This window comes from Bubalus kerabau, chromosome 16 (genome assembly GCF_029407905.1).
Source record: "Bubalus kerabau isolate K-KA32 ecotype Philippines breed swamp buffalo chromosome 16, PCC_UOA_SB_1v2, whole genome shotgun sequence".
Classification (NCBI taxonomy): Eukaryota; Metazoa; Chordata; class Mammalia; order Artiodactyla; family Bovidae; genus Bubalus; species Bubalus kerabau.
The window spans coordinates 15,416,613-15,432,332 of NC_073639.1; the positions used below are offsets into that span (position 1 = coordinate 15,416,613).

At 38.1% G+C, this 15,720-nt stretch overlaps 1 protein-coding gene across 1 annotated transcript in view; it reads left to right on the plus strand.

Annotated features, from left to right (window-relative positions):
• The first annotated feature begins 2,045 nt into the window (after positions 1–2,045).
• TTC29 (tetratricopeptide repeat domain 29) overlaps positions 2,046–15,720 on the plus strand; it is a 341,387-nt gene continuing 327,712 nt past the window's right edge. The window contains exons 1-4 of the mRNA XM_055549984.1: positions 2,046–2,115; positions 2,922–2,968; positions 9,335–9,432; positions 11,276–11,359. Coding sequence (XP_055405959.1) covers positions 9,341–9,432; positions 11,276–11,359 — 176 coding nt within the window. The 5' untranslated portion in view covers positions 2,046–2,115; positions 2,922–2,968; positions 9,335–9,340. The remainder of the gene's footprint in view (positions 2,116–2,921; positions 2,969–9,334; positions 9,433–11,275; positions 11,360–15,720) is intronic.

Sequence of the window (15,720 nt, forward strand, 5' to 3'; positions counted from 1 at the left end):
TGCATTCATCTTCTTGGAAAGACTATGGCATTATTCCCAATTCTAGGTGAGGAAGGCAGAGGAAGTAATGAGAGGAATTACATATGGAAGAATCAGTTCTAGGCACCTCTGTTTATTCTGTTACTCGTTCAATTAATTTAAAAAATATTTTGAACACATACTATATATGAACTCCAGTACCATTCCAGGGAATTCAGAGAAAAGTAAGACAAAAATAAGAGCTCTTTGCTCTTAAAGAGATCCCAATCTTTCAGTGGAAATTTACTCATATAAACCAAGCACTGCACAAAGTAATGGGCTTCCCTGGTAGCTCAGTTGGTAAAGAATCTGCTTGCAATGTGGGAGGACCACCTGCAGTGCAGGAGACTTGGGTTTGATCTCTGGGTCAGGAAGATTTCCTGGAGAAGGAAATGGCAACCCATTCCAGGATTATTGCCTGGGAAATCCCAGGGACAGAGGAGCCTGGCAGGCTGCAGTCCCCATGGGGTCGCAACTTAGTAACTAAACCAACTCATAAGGGGAAGTAGGAGAGAGAGAGAGAGAGAGAGAGAGTTAGTTTAATTCTGTGAGGCTGTTGTAGAGTCCTCAAAGTTTTCAGAAGGGTCAGTCTCTAGATACAGTTACACCTGAAGCTGGAATCTTTGTGTTGCAGAAAACAGTGTTTCCATTTTTTGCTTAAACCAGTTTGAGCCAGGATTCTGTCACTTACAAATAACATTCTCTGAGCTCCTTAGCTCTATGAACTCTCCCGCTAAGGAGTGGAGAAAGAGAATAACCAAAGAACTGCCAGTGAAAAACAGCAAACAGGAGGAATAAATCCAAAGAGGCTGGAGGAACCTCCTAGAAAGCCACACTGGGAGAGCCTCATGCTGGAAGGAAGGTGCATGGAATTTACATACCTCAAAGCTGAAAAAGCAGGAAGAACTTGAACAGAATTCACAGTCAGTCACCTGTGGAGCTGTGTTAAGATGTTTCTGGAAACGGAGAAATGAGTTCATGAGAACAGAATTCGAGGGGTCCCATGGAGCCCAGTCACAGGTAGTCACAGTGATTGATTGAATGTATTCAATATAATGTAAATTTACTTGGTGGATGTAATTTAGTAATTTATTGCAGCAAATTAGATGTTGGAATGAAAGTGTGGCTATGGTTGTTATGCTTGTGGTCCATATAGAGTCGATTTATGATTAACAGAATGGTGTGAGCAGTACAGCTGACTCGCTTTCTTACAGTGCGTGACAGTAGCCAATGAATAAAAGCTTAGCTTTCCAGCACATCTATATTTGCGGATTAATAAGCAACAAGCTTCACTGTCTTGCCCTTTATCTGTATGAGACAATGAGCCAGGAAGTTCACTTCCTTATATTTACATGTGAGAGAAGGGGTGGAACCTTGGACTGCGATTAATTGGCTGACATTAAGTGGGTCTAAATATAAAATCCTGAGTTTCAGAGGAAGTTTTAAAATATATATGTAAAGACAGAACGCAGGGAGAGTCTATGAAAGAGACCTTGAGTTTTTAGCTCATCACCACTCGAAATTGGATTCTCTTTATGAAGACAGGATTGGGAAAGCTGTTTGCGTGGGACATGAAAAAAATGGTTCTGAGCGCAACAGAGGCTGAGGAAGATGAGAATGAAGACTTATCCAGCTGGATAAAGTGGGGGTCTTGGAGGTCTTGAACGCCAAGCTGAGCGTTTTTCCATCAATGCGTGGACGATAGGGCAATGTTGCAAAATATTGAGAATGCAGTGCCGTGAGGGAAATGATTCAGGGCGGCAAATTAGAGGCCTCTTGGATAAGGTGAACTAAATTCTGAGAGCTTTCTAACTTCTGAGAGCCGTCTGGCGGGAAAAAGCTGCCGGGTCCGTGGACGTCCTCAGCACTGCGCACACGAGGCCCCGCCCCTAAAAGGCTCCGCCCCTGAGTCCGAGGAGAGTGGAAGCTGCACCAATCCAGAATCTCAGTTTAGCCTAACCCCGCCCCCTTCCGTCCCGTCCCGCCCCCTCTGTATCCCTGGAGACGCTCTTGCGTCCTCTCTCTGCGCCTGCTCCGCTGTGTCTGGGAACCACCGCAGGAGGACAGGGCAGCGCCGGCGCCCAGCACCTGCCACGGGTGAGGGACACACTTCGGCGAAACAGAAAACCAGAGTTGTTCCCCAGGACCAATCCATCGAGTTCGTGGCGGACTCCAAGAAGAAGACGGGTTATTTTTCCAGGCAGTCCCTCCTCTGACCCATACAGACCTTCCTCGTCAGTCGAGCGACAAGCTTACTAAGCCAAGGCCCTCGCCATTTATTTCAAGAAATGCATAGAAGAGGGAGCACAGAAAGGCTCTCTCCTCGCCGCCCAGTTTACCCTTTGAGGGCAGTGGGAAAAATCAATTAGTCCTGTTTAGAACTGGGTAGGAACTGAGATGCCCTCGGTTTTGGTAGATAACCAAAGTTTGAGAGATCACATTATCCCTAATGTCACATTTATATAATACATTGGTTTTTGTTGTTGTTTAGTTGCTAAGCCGTGTCTGACTTTTGGGAAAACCCCATGGACAGTGGAGCCTGGCGGGCTACAGACCATGGGGTCACAAAACAGTCCCAAAAGAATATATCAATAGTATTTCAGATGTATTGATCTTTCATTGAATTAGTGATTAGGTTCTCCCATGGGAGCTATACTTCTTTTTTTTTTTTTTTTTTTATGGTTTACATCTTTAATCATTGACATAATAAGTCAGCTGTCACAGCAGGATTTTTTTTTTTTAAGTTTATATAATGACAAGTAGATACCTGGTGTTTTGTGATACGAATAAATCTTATTCCATGATTTGGAGCAGTGAGGGGAGTTAGTGAGTTAGTCTGTTGACTAATTTTTAACTTTTTCTCTTCTCTCCTTTGCTATTATTCTTTGCTTCCAAATTTTTAGGCTGAAGTCTGTAAATCTGGAGAGACCTTCAGCAGTAATCTCCAAATGTAAGTCGAATGAAACATGGCCCACTTTCAAACACTTTTCCTGCTTTAAGTTTTGATTTAACTGTCGATCATGTCAGTTAGCAGGAAATGTGTGGTTTCTATTTATTTACAACCTCTTTACCTCTCATAGAGTGCTAAATGTGTCTGAAAATACAAGGGATAAGCATTTACTGACTTTTTATTTTATGTGATTTTTTTTTACTCTTTTCAGGAGCAGATTACTGACATTTCTTCTGTAGCTTTCTTTAAACTTTCATAGTAAAAGAGCTTGTGGTGATAATGTGAAAAGTTCCAATTCTTATCGATGATCTTGTTGATGATAGTAAAATCATATTTATTTTGAACTCTCTTGATGACACATGATATTTTTGCTTGCTGTGTGTTTATTGGTTTTATTTCTCACATTTCAGCTTTTTCCCCCCAAGGTGACTGAATTCTGGAGATAGTGGTCAGCCTCAAACATAGTTACTCCCCAAGTAGCTGGTGTCTATACAACTCTAGGCTTCTCCTTCCTTTGTGTTTCTTGATAAGGGTATCTCTGGGAATTGTGGGGGAAAGAGGGTTACTCTTTGAAGAATTTTACTTGGGGGCCAGAAACTTAAACTCACACCATGGGACACATTCAGCCTGATCCACCTCTCTCAAACCTTTCATCCTGTATTTCTCCATTCTCATTTGTCTTTGCATGTGGGGGCCAAACTTAGAGATTGTAACTGTGATACAGGAGCCAACCAGGAGATCAAAGAATCCACCAAATCTCCTCTGAATACCAACAGTGGAATGGCTTAGGGCAACCTTTTGATCTCTGTCTCAGCTCCTGTGGTGCCTAGAGTACTCTGCCCATTTGGTAGCACTGGGGGAGCTGCCTCTGGGTCCCCTAACAGACAGCTTCACCCTGACCTCCTAGGGCTAGGCTCATTTGGGTACCAGCCAGGGAAGTACCCCTCATGATTCTCCCTTAGGTACCCATCTTGAGGTAGCACCCATCATGTGTGGTGTGGAGCTAGGAGGACCCTGATAAAGTGTCAGTTTTGAAGGATGATGGGTTCCATTTCTGCTTCAGGCCTAGATCAGCCACTCCCAGCACTAGTCCCATTCCTTCTGGATGGAGCCCACTAGAAAGCAGGGAACACTCTCTAGTCCGCACCAGGAAAATGATACTGTTCATATTAACAAAGAACAAAAGGCTTTCTTCACTCAACAGGTATGATTTCAGCCTGAAATGACAGGCCCCTAAGTGTGCTTGCATTTTTTCTCACTTGTTTTCCCCTTGGTTTGCTTCTATATGCTAAAATGCAGCTATTTTCTACTCTAAGAACATTCAGCAGAAATAAGACTGAGCTGATCAGACATAAAAGAGATGGTGATTACTTAGATAGGAAAATAATATGTTACAGGATCCTTTTACATATTTGATGCATTTCAAATATTATGTCTGTCATAAAATTTGGTTCAACAGCTACCTATTATGTAAAACAAAAGATCTTTACATAGCCATGTATGGATTGTAAAAAACAAACCCCCCTTTCCCAACAGGCATAGACTAGGGAGGATGTGGGGCTTAGAGCAGCGAAGGGAGCCCATCACATTCCACCCTAACCTTGAGCTTAAACTTTCAACATAGAATGGTTGAGGGATATTTTTTTCCAGCACACAGTTATTAATTTTTTTCCACCTTATCATTCAGCTCTGACCACCCCCCATTCAGAGTTGTGCCTTGAGGCTTGCCAGCAGGGCTTGCAATACTTACATTAAACTAAATTTAAGAGTAAAGGTGCTCCTGCTGCTAATGTTCTTAGATCAGAGGAGAGCAAAATGAAGGAACTGGCAGCTGAAACTTTAATGGTTGGAAACATTGACTCAGATTAAAAAAAAAAAAATCACAGTTGATCTGTGTGACAAAGAAGACATGTTCCTCTCCACATCTAACATGTGCATAAGATTTTATTAGATGCTTGTATTTTCTAGCAAAACTGGTCTAACCCAAGTAAACATCAGTGAGGATTAATTTTATATTACAACGTGGTGGGCCAGCTCTTGGGAGGCTTATACACGCCTTGCTGGAATACGTGAGATGGCGCTGAGTTTCTGGGGTTTGGTCCCTCTGTGTGCAAGCTAAGTTGCTTAGTCATGTCCGACTCTTTGTGACCCCATGGACTATAGCCCACCGGGCTCCTGTGTCCATAAGATTCTCCAGGCAAGAATACTGGAGGGGGTAGCCATTCCCTTCTCCAAGAGATCTTCCCAACCCAGGGACTGAACCTGCGTCACTTATGTCTCCTGCATGGACAGGTGGGTTCTTTACTACTGGTGCCACCTGGGAAATATATTTGGTCCCACTGTGTACAAGTGTCTGGGTCTTCCTAGTGTTTGAAGAAATTGCAAGTACCTTTTTCTGGTTTTAACCCTTCAAAGGTCCCTAAGATTATGCAGAGATCACCTCTGCCCTATGCCTTTGGTAAGCATAGGGGCTGTCAGAACAGAGTCTTCATTTGTCAGGGAAGGAATGTCCAGACTGAATCAAGAACAAGGTTCCTTTCTTTCCCTTTCCAAATCCCCTGGGGGCAGACAGGTCTGGGTTAGGAGCTGAGATGGCCCAGATTCTCTCTGATTTGTTCCATAACAGCTGAGGACTCTGCAATCCAGAGTCTTCGCAGCTTCTCTGAAACAGGCTCACAAGGAGTAGGATTGGGGAGCCTTTGCCCTTTAAATCTGTTCACCAGGTCTAATTCTGCCTTAGCTTTAACTTCTCACTACATGTTCTATACAATATTGTCATTTAGTAAGTTCTGTTTATCCAGTTAACAAGTTGATATAACATCTGATCAGAAAAATACAAATTTTTATATACAAAAAAGTTAAGTAACTTTCTTACGAAGTTATGGCATGTAATACATTATGTTTCTTAAATGTTTGTTTTGGAGGAGATGACTAACATTTGCTATTTAGACTGAGTGCTTTAAAACTATAACTGTATAAAAATAAGTAGACCTTATGTTTCAAGGATCATATCATACACTAATAATCTGGGCAATATTAGGATTCTATAGACTTCCCCCATGGCTCAGTGGTAAAGAATCACTTGCAGTGCAGGAGACACTGGAGATGCGGGTTTGATCCCTGGGTCAAGAAGATCCCTTGGAGGAGGAAATGGCAATCCACCCCAGTATTCTTGCCTGGAGAACCCCGTGGACAGAGGAGACTGGCGGGCTACAGTCCAAAGGGTCACAAAAAGTCAGACACAACTGAGCACACACACACACGCATTATATCTAAAACATGACACTTATCTCCATTAGAATTTTCTCTTTATTATGCAAATAATTATTTTCAGGCCAAGGTAATTTTTTTTTTTTTCAGAAACACTAGACTGCCTATTTCCACACTGAGTTTCAAAAGACTTTTCCTCAAATCTCATTTGCTTTTCCAGCCTCCATCTTGCCATGGCTTTGAACACAGCTCTAGAGGAATAGCTTGTCTCTGCAGGCCACAGGCAGTCCTACCTTGAGTCTGACCGCATCTCTCCACCTCTACCTAAACCACCATCCTCTGTCATCCAGATTTCATAGCAACCTCCAGCTGGTCTCCATGTCCTCCTTTCTGCCTCCTACAGTCCAAGTCCAAAAGGGATGCCAGAGTAATCCTCTCAAGATAGAAGTCAAACTGTGTCACTCCTGGGCTCAAACCCTCCAATCGGCTTAAAAGTCCTAGTTTTTTACAGTAGTCTTCAAGACCCCATATCATCAGAACACCACCAAATTTCTCCTTAACTTATCTGATGTCATATTTTTCTGCTGTTATTCATCTCTGGCTACTGGTGAGCACTGGGTCCTTTTTAGTTCCCTGCTTGATTTTCAGCTATAGATCCCATCATCATCTGATCTTCTGTGTTATTTTTGCTTGTTTGTGTATTGTCTGTTTCCCCACCATACTGACCCTATCATATAGATTCTGTGAGGTTAGAGATTTTTGTGTTTTTGTTCACTGCCTCATCTTCAGCACCTAAAATAGTACCTGGCACGAAGTAGTAGCTTAATGCATATTTGTTGATTATATTTAAGGCCCAGATTCATGGTGATTTACCCTAGGTCACACAGAAAATAAATACTGGAGGAAGTGATTTAGAACCTGAAACAAGCCTTGCTTATGGGTATGTGACCCATAACGATAGATGTAGAAGTCAAATGGTAGAGGTCAAAACTTGTGGAGATAGCGGTGGTAGAATCAAGAGGCTCTGGTCTTCCAACAGGAGAAGATGAGTTCTTTTGTATCTGAAAGTGCTTGTAACATGTGATGATTTTCCACTATAAGTCCATCAACATCACGCCCACACTTCTTCCTTTTTGAAGTAAGATTTAGATAACTTGATTTTATAGATCTACCTTCATTATGGTTCACTTACTTTCTCCACTGTGGCATATTGCATTTCCCAAAGATAGCCACAACAATATCTTCCATCCTGCATCTTCCTCTTACAATGTGACTTCAATGCTTTCCCCTCAGTGGGTGAGTCTATTTCATTAGCCTTAAATCTAGGCAGCCTATTTTTACAATGGAAGTCATGCTATGTGACTTCCAAAGCCAGACCCTGGGAATACAGCCTCCACTTGGCTTTTCTTTGGGTACTTGCCTTTCTAGCCCTGATCAACCACTTAAGAAGTATGAGGCTGCCAGGCTAAGAGGAAGCCCAAGCCATATGAGGAGGTCACATGTATGTGTTCTGATAGATAGCCCCAGCTGAGGTCCCAGCTAATAGCATTCACTACCAGATATATGAGTGAAGACCTTAATAGGTATTTCCTGTTTCCCACCACTGAGTTACCCCTAAACTTCTGAGTCTTCTTAGCAGAGGCCCCAGTCAAAATGGAGTAGGGAAAAGCTATCCCCACTGTGCCTTCTCCTAACTCCTGACCCACATAAAATGAAAGGTAATACATTGATTGTTGTTTTAAGCAATCTTTTTTAAACCACTACACTTTTAAATTGAAGTATAGTTGATTTACAATGTTTCAAGCATATAGCAAAGTGATCAGTTATATATATCTGAATATATGTATGTGGTGAAGTGAAGTCGCTCAGTCGTGTCCGACTCTTAGCAACCCCGTGGACTGCAGCCTACCAGGCTCCTCTCTCCATGGGATTCTCCAGGCAAGAGTACTCTAGTGGGTTGCCATTGCCTTCTCCAGGGGATCTTCCCAACCCAGGGGTTGAACCTGGGCCTCCCATATTGCAGGCAGATGCTTTACCATCTGAGTCACCAGGGAAGCTCCTGTATACATATAATATATGTATACTCTTTTTCAAATTATTTTCCAGTATAGGTGATTACAAGATATTGAATATGGTTCCTTGTGCTACACAGTAGATTCTGTTATTTATTTTATATGTAGTAATGTGTATTTGTTAATTCCAAATTTCTAATTTATTCCTCCCCCCTTTCCCTTTTGGTAATCATAAGTTTGTTTACCACATCTGTGAGTCTGTTTCTATTTTGTAAATAAGGTAATTTGTATAGTTTTTTTTAAAAGATTCGACATACAAAGATTCCACATTCCACATATATCACATATAAGTGATATCATATGATATTTGTCTTTCTCTATCTGACTTCTTCACTTAGTATAATAATCTCTAGGTCCATCCATTGTTGCTGTAAATAGCATTAGTTCATTCTTTTCTATGATTGGGTAATATTCCATTGTGTATGAAATATTATCTTCTTTATCCATATCTTTTTTATCCATTCTTTGCTCAATAGGCATTTAGTTTGCTTCTACATCTTAGTCACTATAAATAGTGTTGCTGCAAACATTGGTGCATATGTTTCTTTTTGGTTTTCATCTTTTCCAGATATATGCCCAGCGGTCTCCTTGTTGAGAATTGTTCTTAGCATTTAGCACTTCTAAGGGAAAGCCTTTATTTGTGAGAAAGTTTTTAGAAAACGGCAAAGTATGAACAATTTTTAGTTATTGTTTGTAACAGGAGAGCAAAGCATGAGTATTTGATATCTATAGCTGCCCTAAAAATCTTCACTTTTTAATTGCAACCAGCTCTACTGACAAAACCCATACCAAAGCTCCTAGTTGTCTGAATCTCCAACACATTTATCAGATTTTCTCTTCTCTACTTTGTGATGGAGATGCAGACAAGTAATAAATTGGCCAAAAGGCAGATAGTAGGAAAAATAATGAGAGAAGCCACCTGCAGAATTCACTCACTTCATGCCTGAATAACAGAGCTAAAGATCTACACGCAGAGGCATTCTCAGCTCAGATGACTGACTAGATCTCTAATAATGTCTTAAAAGAGTCTTTGAATGATTTACTGTTTAAATACCATTTCTGTTTGTTTATTTTTTTTTGGCAGTCCAAAATGACTACCCTGCCCCCGCTGCCCATGACACGCCCAAAGCTTACGGCCTTGGCTAGACAGAAGCTGCCGTGCTCACCAAGAACAATTCCAAGGTATGTGACCCTGGCTTTCTTTTTTTTCCCTACAGAAGAAATTTCTTGCAGTAAGAAATGCCAGTAACATATCTCAGCAATAAAAATTGTTTAAAGGCAAAAGTACATTTTTATATTCAGAATATTCAAATTTGCTGTTTCAGAAAGATTGATAAATCTTATTCAAAAATTAAGAATATATTTATTTATCAGGCAGGTGCTCATTTGGTCATTTTATTTTCTACTGCCATTATATTGTGGTTCCTGCAAAGCTTTGGAAATATATTTCCTTTTTAAAATATGTGTAGAAAAATTGAAAGCAGAAGCTTTAGGCGTGAAAGTTGTATAGCATCTAAACCACAAGATCCCGATTCTGATTTATGTTTTGGAGGAAGGAAGACACAGTCTTACTCCGAGGGTAAACTAGCAGTCATGATTTAGCGCCTGAAATGATACTAGAGCTTGAAAATACATCAAACCTTCTCTGCCTGTGAATGGCTGCTGAATTCAGGGAGTTTTCGTCTTGGGCCGAAAACCTGCAGGGCAGGAACTTGATGTTTTTGATTGTAATTATGCATATTAACTAAGACTGTGTTACTTAGAAGTTTCCACTTCTAGTTTTATTGATTTTTAATTATGCACATATTATTTATCAACATAAATAATTTGCATATGTAGGTTTGATTATCTTTTTATGCATGCCTTTTAATTCCTACAGGGCATAATGATCAAAGTATTTTGAGACTGCTTTGTTCGAAGAAGGACCACACCTCATTTTTGGTATTTCTGGCAGAGACCAAAGCCCCTGGACCAAAATAAATAGGTTCAGCTAAACTTTTCTTTTGTAATAGAAATGAAATTTGTAGAAACTGTAAAATAGAATTGCAGAAAATTATAAGTTTACTTTCAAATAATTTGAAAAGCAACATTTTTGATAGAGGCATAACTTCAGTATATACATTCTTATTTTCCATCTTCCTTTTGGGCAACGTGAAATATTTGCAAAATCTGAAAAAGCTAGCTTCTTCTTCCTGTCATTTTGTAATAACTGAGTTTACATTTTCTTTTCAACAAGAGCAAAAACATAACTCAGTGTCACATCCCTAGGATAAGACAGATTTTAAAGAAAAAAATTTTTGAATTCTTTTTATTAAAGAAAAACATTTTTATCATAACCATTTAAGGGAAATTTTTTAATCAACATTCTCCATTAGCTTCTGAATAAAAAGAGATACTTGTGTATTCTGTACTTCAGTTGTCATGATATGTTAATAGGCTGCTTATTCTTAAAGGTGCAAGGGGTATGAAGAATGAGTATATTACATGTGTAATATATTTCTAATTAAAGTCTTCTTAAAATCACTTTCAGCTTGAACTTTTAATAGTAATTTGAGTTTTATGTGTGATTTTTAAAAACCACTCGAACAGAATGTCAGAGCAAAATTCTATGTTTTCAACGAATAAATTCAACACATTTGTATCAAATAGGGGTTTTTTAGTTCACGATACTGTGCTGAACACAATCTGACTTCTGTAGCTGGAAGATTGTGAGAGAACATAAGTAAAATGGAAGATCTTAAAAGTTTTGAGGAGAAAACCCCATTTATTTAAGAATGTAGACTATTTTAGTGTGTTGGTGTTTTATATGTTTACACACTGAGTTCAGTATTCTTCCCTTTTTCCATTCAAGAAAGTTAAAAATTTGAAATTATCAATGAAGAGCCTAACTCTGTAGCTCTTGCAGAACATTTATTATCTAAGATATTATACCCTGAATATTCCTGTTCTCCTGGTGGCATTTTATGTTTGGTAGCTTTTCACCTCGATAAGGCAGTTCTTTATTATTTCTTTCCATTTCATTTAGGGCTGAACTGATCAAAGAAAAAGATGACATAGATCATTATCTGGAGGTGAATTTCAAAGGATTGTCAAAAGAGGAGGTTGCTGCGTAAGTATATACCTCTTAAAGGTACTTTAATATAAAGTTTGTTTTTTTGTCTTGATTATTTGTTGAAATTTCAATTTTCCTGTGCAGTTCATTTTTTCACTGGAACATGGCATTTAAAAATTAAAGCTCATATTAAATAGTGATAAGTCACGTCTATTGATCTTATACATATCAAAAAAATCTTTAATTTTATGACTTTCAAAATTCTTGTATTTACTAAGGTATTATACTATCGTATTTGCAATATTTTAGTTAAGTCTGTGTCATTGATTGCTTAATAGCTTCCATTTTAGGGTATATTGCCTCCATGGGGGAAAAATGCTTTAAGAGAAAGAGTTGTGTTATCTTTTTTCCTGGTGATTAAAAAGAAATCCCTGACTAATGTATATTTTCTCTCCCATCAAAAACCTACAAAAAGAAATAATGGATCATAGTTTATTGGTTAATTTAAAAATAATTCCATGTATTTTTTTAATGAACAATGTAAACTTTGCCATTTTACTGCTAGTTAGAACCTAATATGTGATCTGAGTAAAAATAGTATAAAAATCCATGTAAATTAGTGAGAAATAAATAGAAACCTAGAATAATAGCTAAACAGGTTTAATATTTCTTACCTATAGATGTGTTGACTCTGTTATTATCAGCTTTTTAGATGTAAGTATTGACAAATAGAAATCTTATATATGCACATGCATCTTATGGAATTTATTAAATGGCTAAAATATTAAAATATTTTATACAACAAATGCTTTTAAAAGAGTTTCTCTATGTATATTATCTAGTGCTATGGGATTCCATTGAAGAGGTATTCCTATTGATGGTTTTGGTGTAGGTTTTCATACAGTTTAAAATTCTAAGTCTCTTGATATATTTCATTAGATAATTGTCAAATATGCATATAGCTGGAAAAATGGAATAGTTCATTCTATCCATAGCCACTTTATTTTATAGAGTGACAAAATTTACAGTAAATATAATCACTGTCTTCCTTGGAGTTCTATTGACTGCCAAGTGTAATATCTGGGACCTTTGGTTTTTAAATGCTATTCTAGTTGCTAATTCATTAACTTTCCATGGTAACCTGTTGCTGCTGCTGCTGCTGCTGCTAAGTCGCTTCAGCCGTGTCCGACTCTGTGCGACCCCATAGACGGCAGCCCACCAGGCTCCGCCGTCCCTGGGATTCTCCAGGCGAGAACACTGGAGTGGGTTGCCATTTCCTTCTCCAATGCATGAAAGTGAAAAGTGAAAGTGAAGTATCCTGTTGGATAAAATTAAAGGTCAATATAGTCTCATGGTGTGTTCCTTCTTAAAAGAAAAATATATGTGAGTGATATTTTCATTTTGATTTAAATATGGGATATCTAAAAAAATAAATATAATAACTAGCTATAATTCACTTAAGAATTAGGAATTAAATTTGGAGTTAAACTTAGGCTTCACTTATTTAACAAACTAGACACCTTTATACTTAAAATTTGCTTTCAGTCTGCACTGAAGAAAACATTATTCTAAAACAGTCCAGAATAGGCTGTACTGATGAGTGTTCTCTTATAAATATTTTTTTCACTAAAGAAGTAAAAGTGAAATTGTTAGTTATTCAGTCATGTCCAACTCTGTAACCCCATGGACTGCAGCCTGCCAGGCTCCTCTGTCCATGGGATTTGCCAGGCAAGAATACTGGAGTGGATAGCCATTCCCTTCTCCAGGGGATCTTCCAGACCCAGGGATTGAACCTGGGTCTCCTGCATTGCAGGTAGATTCTTTACTCTACACAAAACAAGTAGCAGTGGGTAGTTCTGAATCTTTAACATTGAATTCTACTTAAACCTACCTATACTTGAATCCTTTTTTAGATCAGAGCTCTTTCCCTAAGATAGTGGGTACAAATCTTAGTAGAAAGTTCTTGTACTTGACTCACTATTATGCTTCTGACTGATACACATTCTAGACCTTGCCCTAAACAAACTAATTGAATAGCATGTAAAGGACAAAATTGATTTCAGCATCTCCCAGCAATACCCAACAGAATGCCATGAGGAATTATGCATATTCCAAGCAATTTCTGCATACAACTTTTAATCAGCCATTCTACTCTAAAAAGATAAAAGATAAATGCAGGAAGCATTTATTAAGTGCCTACTTTATATCTAATACTAGGATTTTCACAGAGCGAGAAACAGTGTTATTTTATTGTAAAATATTTGGTCTCATCTTTATCTCTATTTGAGACAGTACAAGTAGGGAATAAATATGCAATGAATGAATACTGATTATACTGTGAGATGTAGCCTAGAGGTCTGGAAAAAAATCAGAGAAAACTAAGATGTTGGATAAAACTTGCCAAAGAAGACATATTCCAAGTTTGGCTCCTTATCTGTTAGCATTGTATAATGAACAAACTAGTGAGTCACAGGTCCTCACTATACAAGGACATAATGGGGAGAAATGGATGAATCAGATTTTCAATCAAGCAAAGCAATATCTAAGATATATCCTCAAATGCCTCTCTAGACTGCCTTATTCCCTAAGATGATAATAGAAATGTATACTTACATAATTCATGTCCATTAGCTTTGATATCCTGTAATGTGGATGTGTTTTTTGTCTAGTCCCAGAATAACCCTTCACTGTCTACTCTAAAATTTACAAAACTATTGGTACTAATACATAAACTCACACTCCGTGTCCCTCCTATTGCAATGGGTTGGAAAGTTCCTGTTCTCGTCTAAGGATTATGTCTCTACTTGTACTCCAGGTGCCATCCCCTCTTATTTGTTCCAAGACTTTCTCCAGCAGTTAAACATGTTTAATTGCTACATCATCAATTTCTTCTTTTGCATTGATTCAGTCTCATCAGCATTCATATCTACTCTAGTATTTATCTTGACTTCTTATCCTCTTCCAGATTCTACCCCATTTTTCTCTACTTTTAACAGTAACCAACCAGAAGCACTATTTCCATATTTCTATATCCCATTCTGAGACCAACTGAAATTGACTCTAAATAGATTTCCAGACTCAGAATGCACTGAAATCTGTTTATTGTGATCAGTATCCCCCTTTTAAATCACATCTAGTGGTCATGTGTCTGTCCTTGTCTTTCTTGATGTCTTCACACTATTTGATAGAGTTGAGTTCTTTCTCTTTGAACATTTTATGCTTGTAGCTTCCAGGATGCCATGTTCTGTGGTTTTCCTCCAGACTGTTTGACCACAGGCAGAGCTCAATAGCTAAATGTTAAATTAATAAATGGGTGAAGAATAACTGTTAGATTACTAACACCATGAAATGTATTGTGCTATGATATTCTTTGATTACAGCATTTTTAGTTCAGCATTGTAGGTAGCTGATTCACTGTTGTATTGAGGAAGTTTAATTCCTCAAAAGTGTATTATGTTTACAAGTAAGAGTATAAAATTTAAATGAATAATTGAGCAGGACAGGCTAAAGTAGTTGTTACTGGAATGGTCAAACGCAATTGATGGGGAAATCATTTTACTTTGGATTGGGTAAAATGGTTCAAAGGCAAAGGGCTTCTGAGATTTTTATCATCTATATTTACAGAAGGAATTCTAGTATAGTATTCTATACTTCTTAATTGACCAGATTATTGCTATGCCTAATAATGATATTTTGATTTTCTTAAATAAGTGGTTGAGTAGTTCATTGATAGTATTTGACTGATCTTTAACAACTAAAGATTATGTTGTATTTCTATATTTTGTGCTTTTTTATTCTGTATTATCAGAGTACATTATTTAAGTGATACTTAAAGTACCACTTATTATCATAATTGCTTTGAGTAGCTAAATAATAAAAGTGTCATTTATAGATTCAAATAAAATTTTCTTGGGGGCAGTTTTTACAGCTTTAGCTATGTATATGAGGATACAAATAAGCAAAATTATCAAGGGACAGAGAATGTTAATCTGCTCAATATTATTTTCTGTTCAGATATCAAATTCTATTATACAGAAGAATAGATTTAGTTCAAAATTGTGTGCATCTCTAAGATATTTTCTTCTTTGAGAATATCTTTCAGCGTCACCAGTTGGTGTTTACTGAGTGTCACTTGGTCAACACAACCTTTCTATCCTGCCTTTGAATTGTACCTTACTTGCTCAGTTAAGGTCCTGGAGAAGGGAAAGGCTACCCACTCCAGTATTCTGGCCTGGAGAATTCCATAGACTGTATAGTCCACTGGGTCACAAAGAGTCAGACACGACTGAGCAACTCACTACTCATTTAAGATAAATTAGTATTTGTCAGTCTTAGATTTTCATCTTGAAAATATTTCAAAACTGTTCCAAAAGTGCTTTTATAAATGACAGACATAATTGTTATGGGGCTTCCCATGT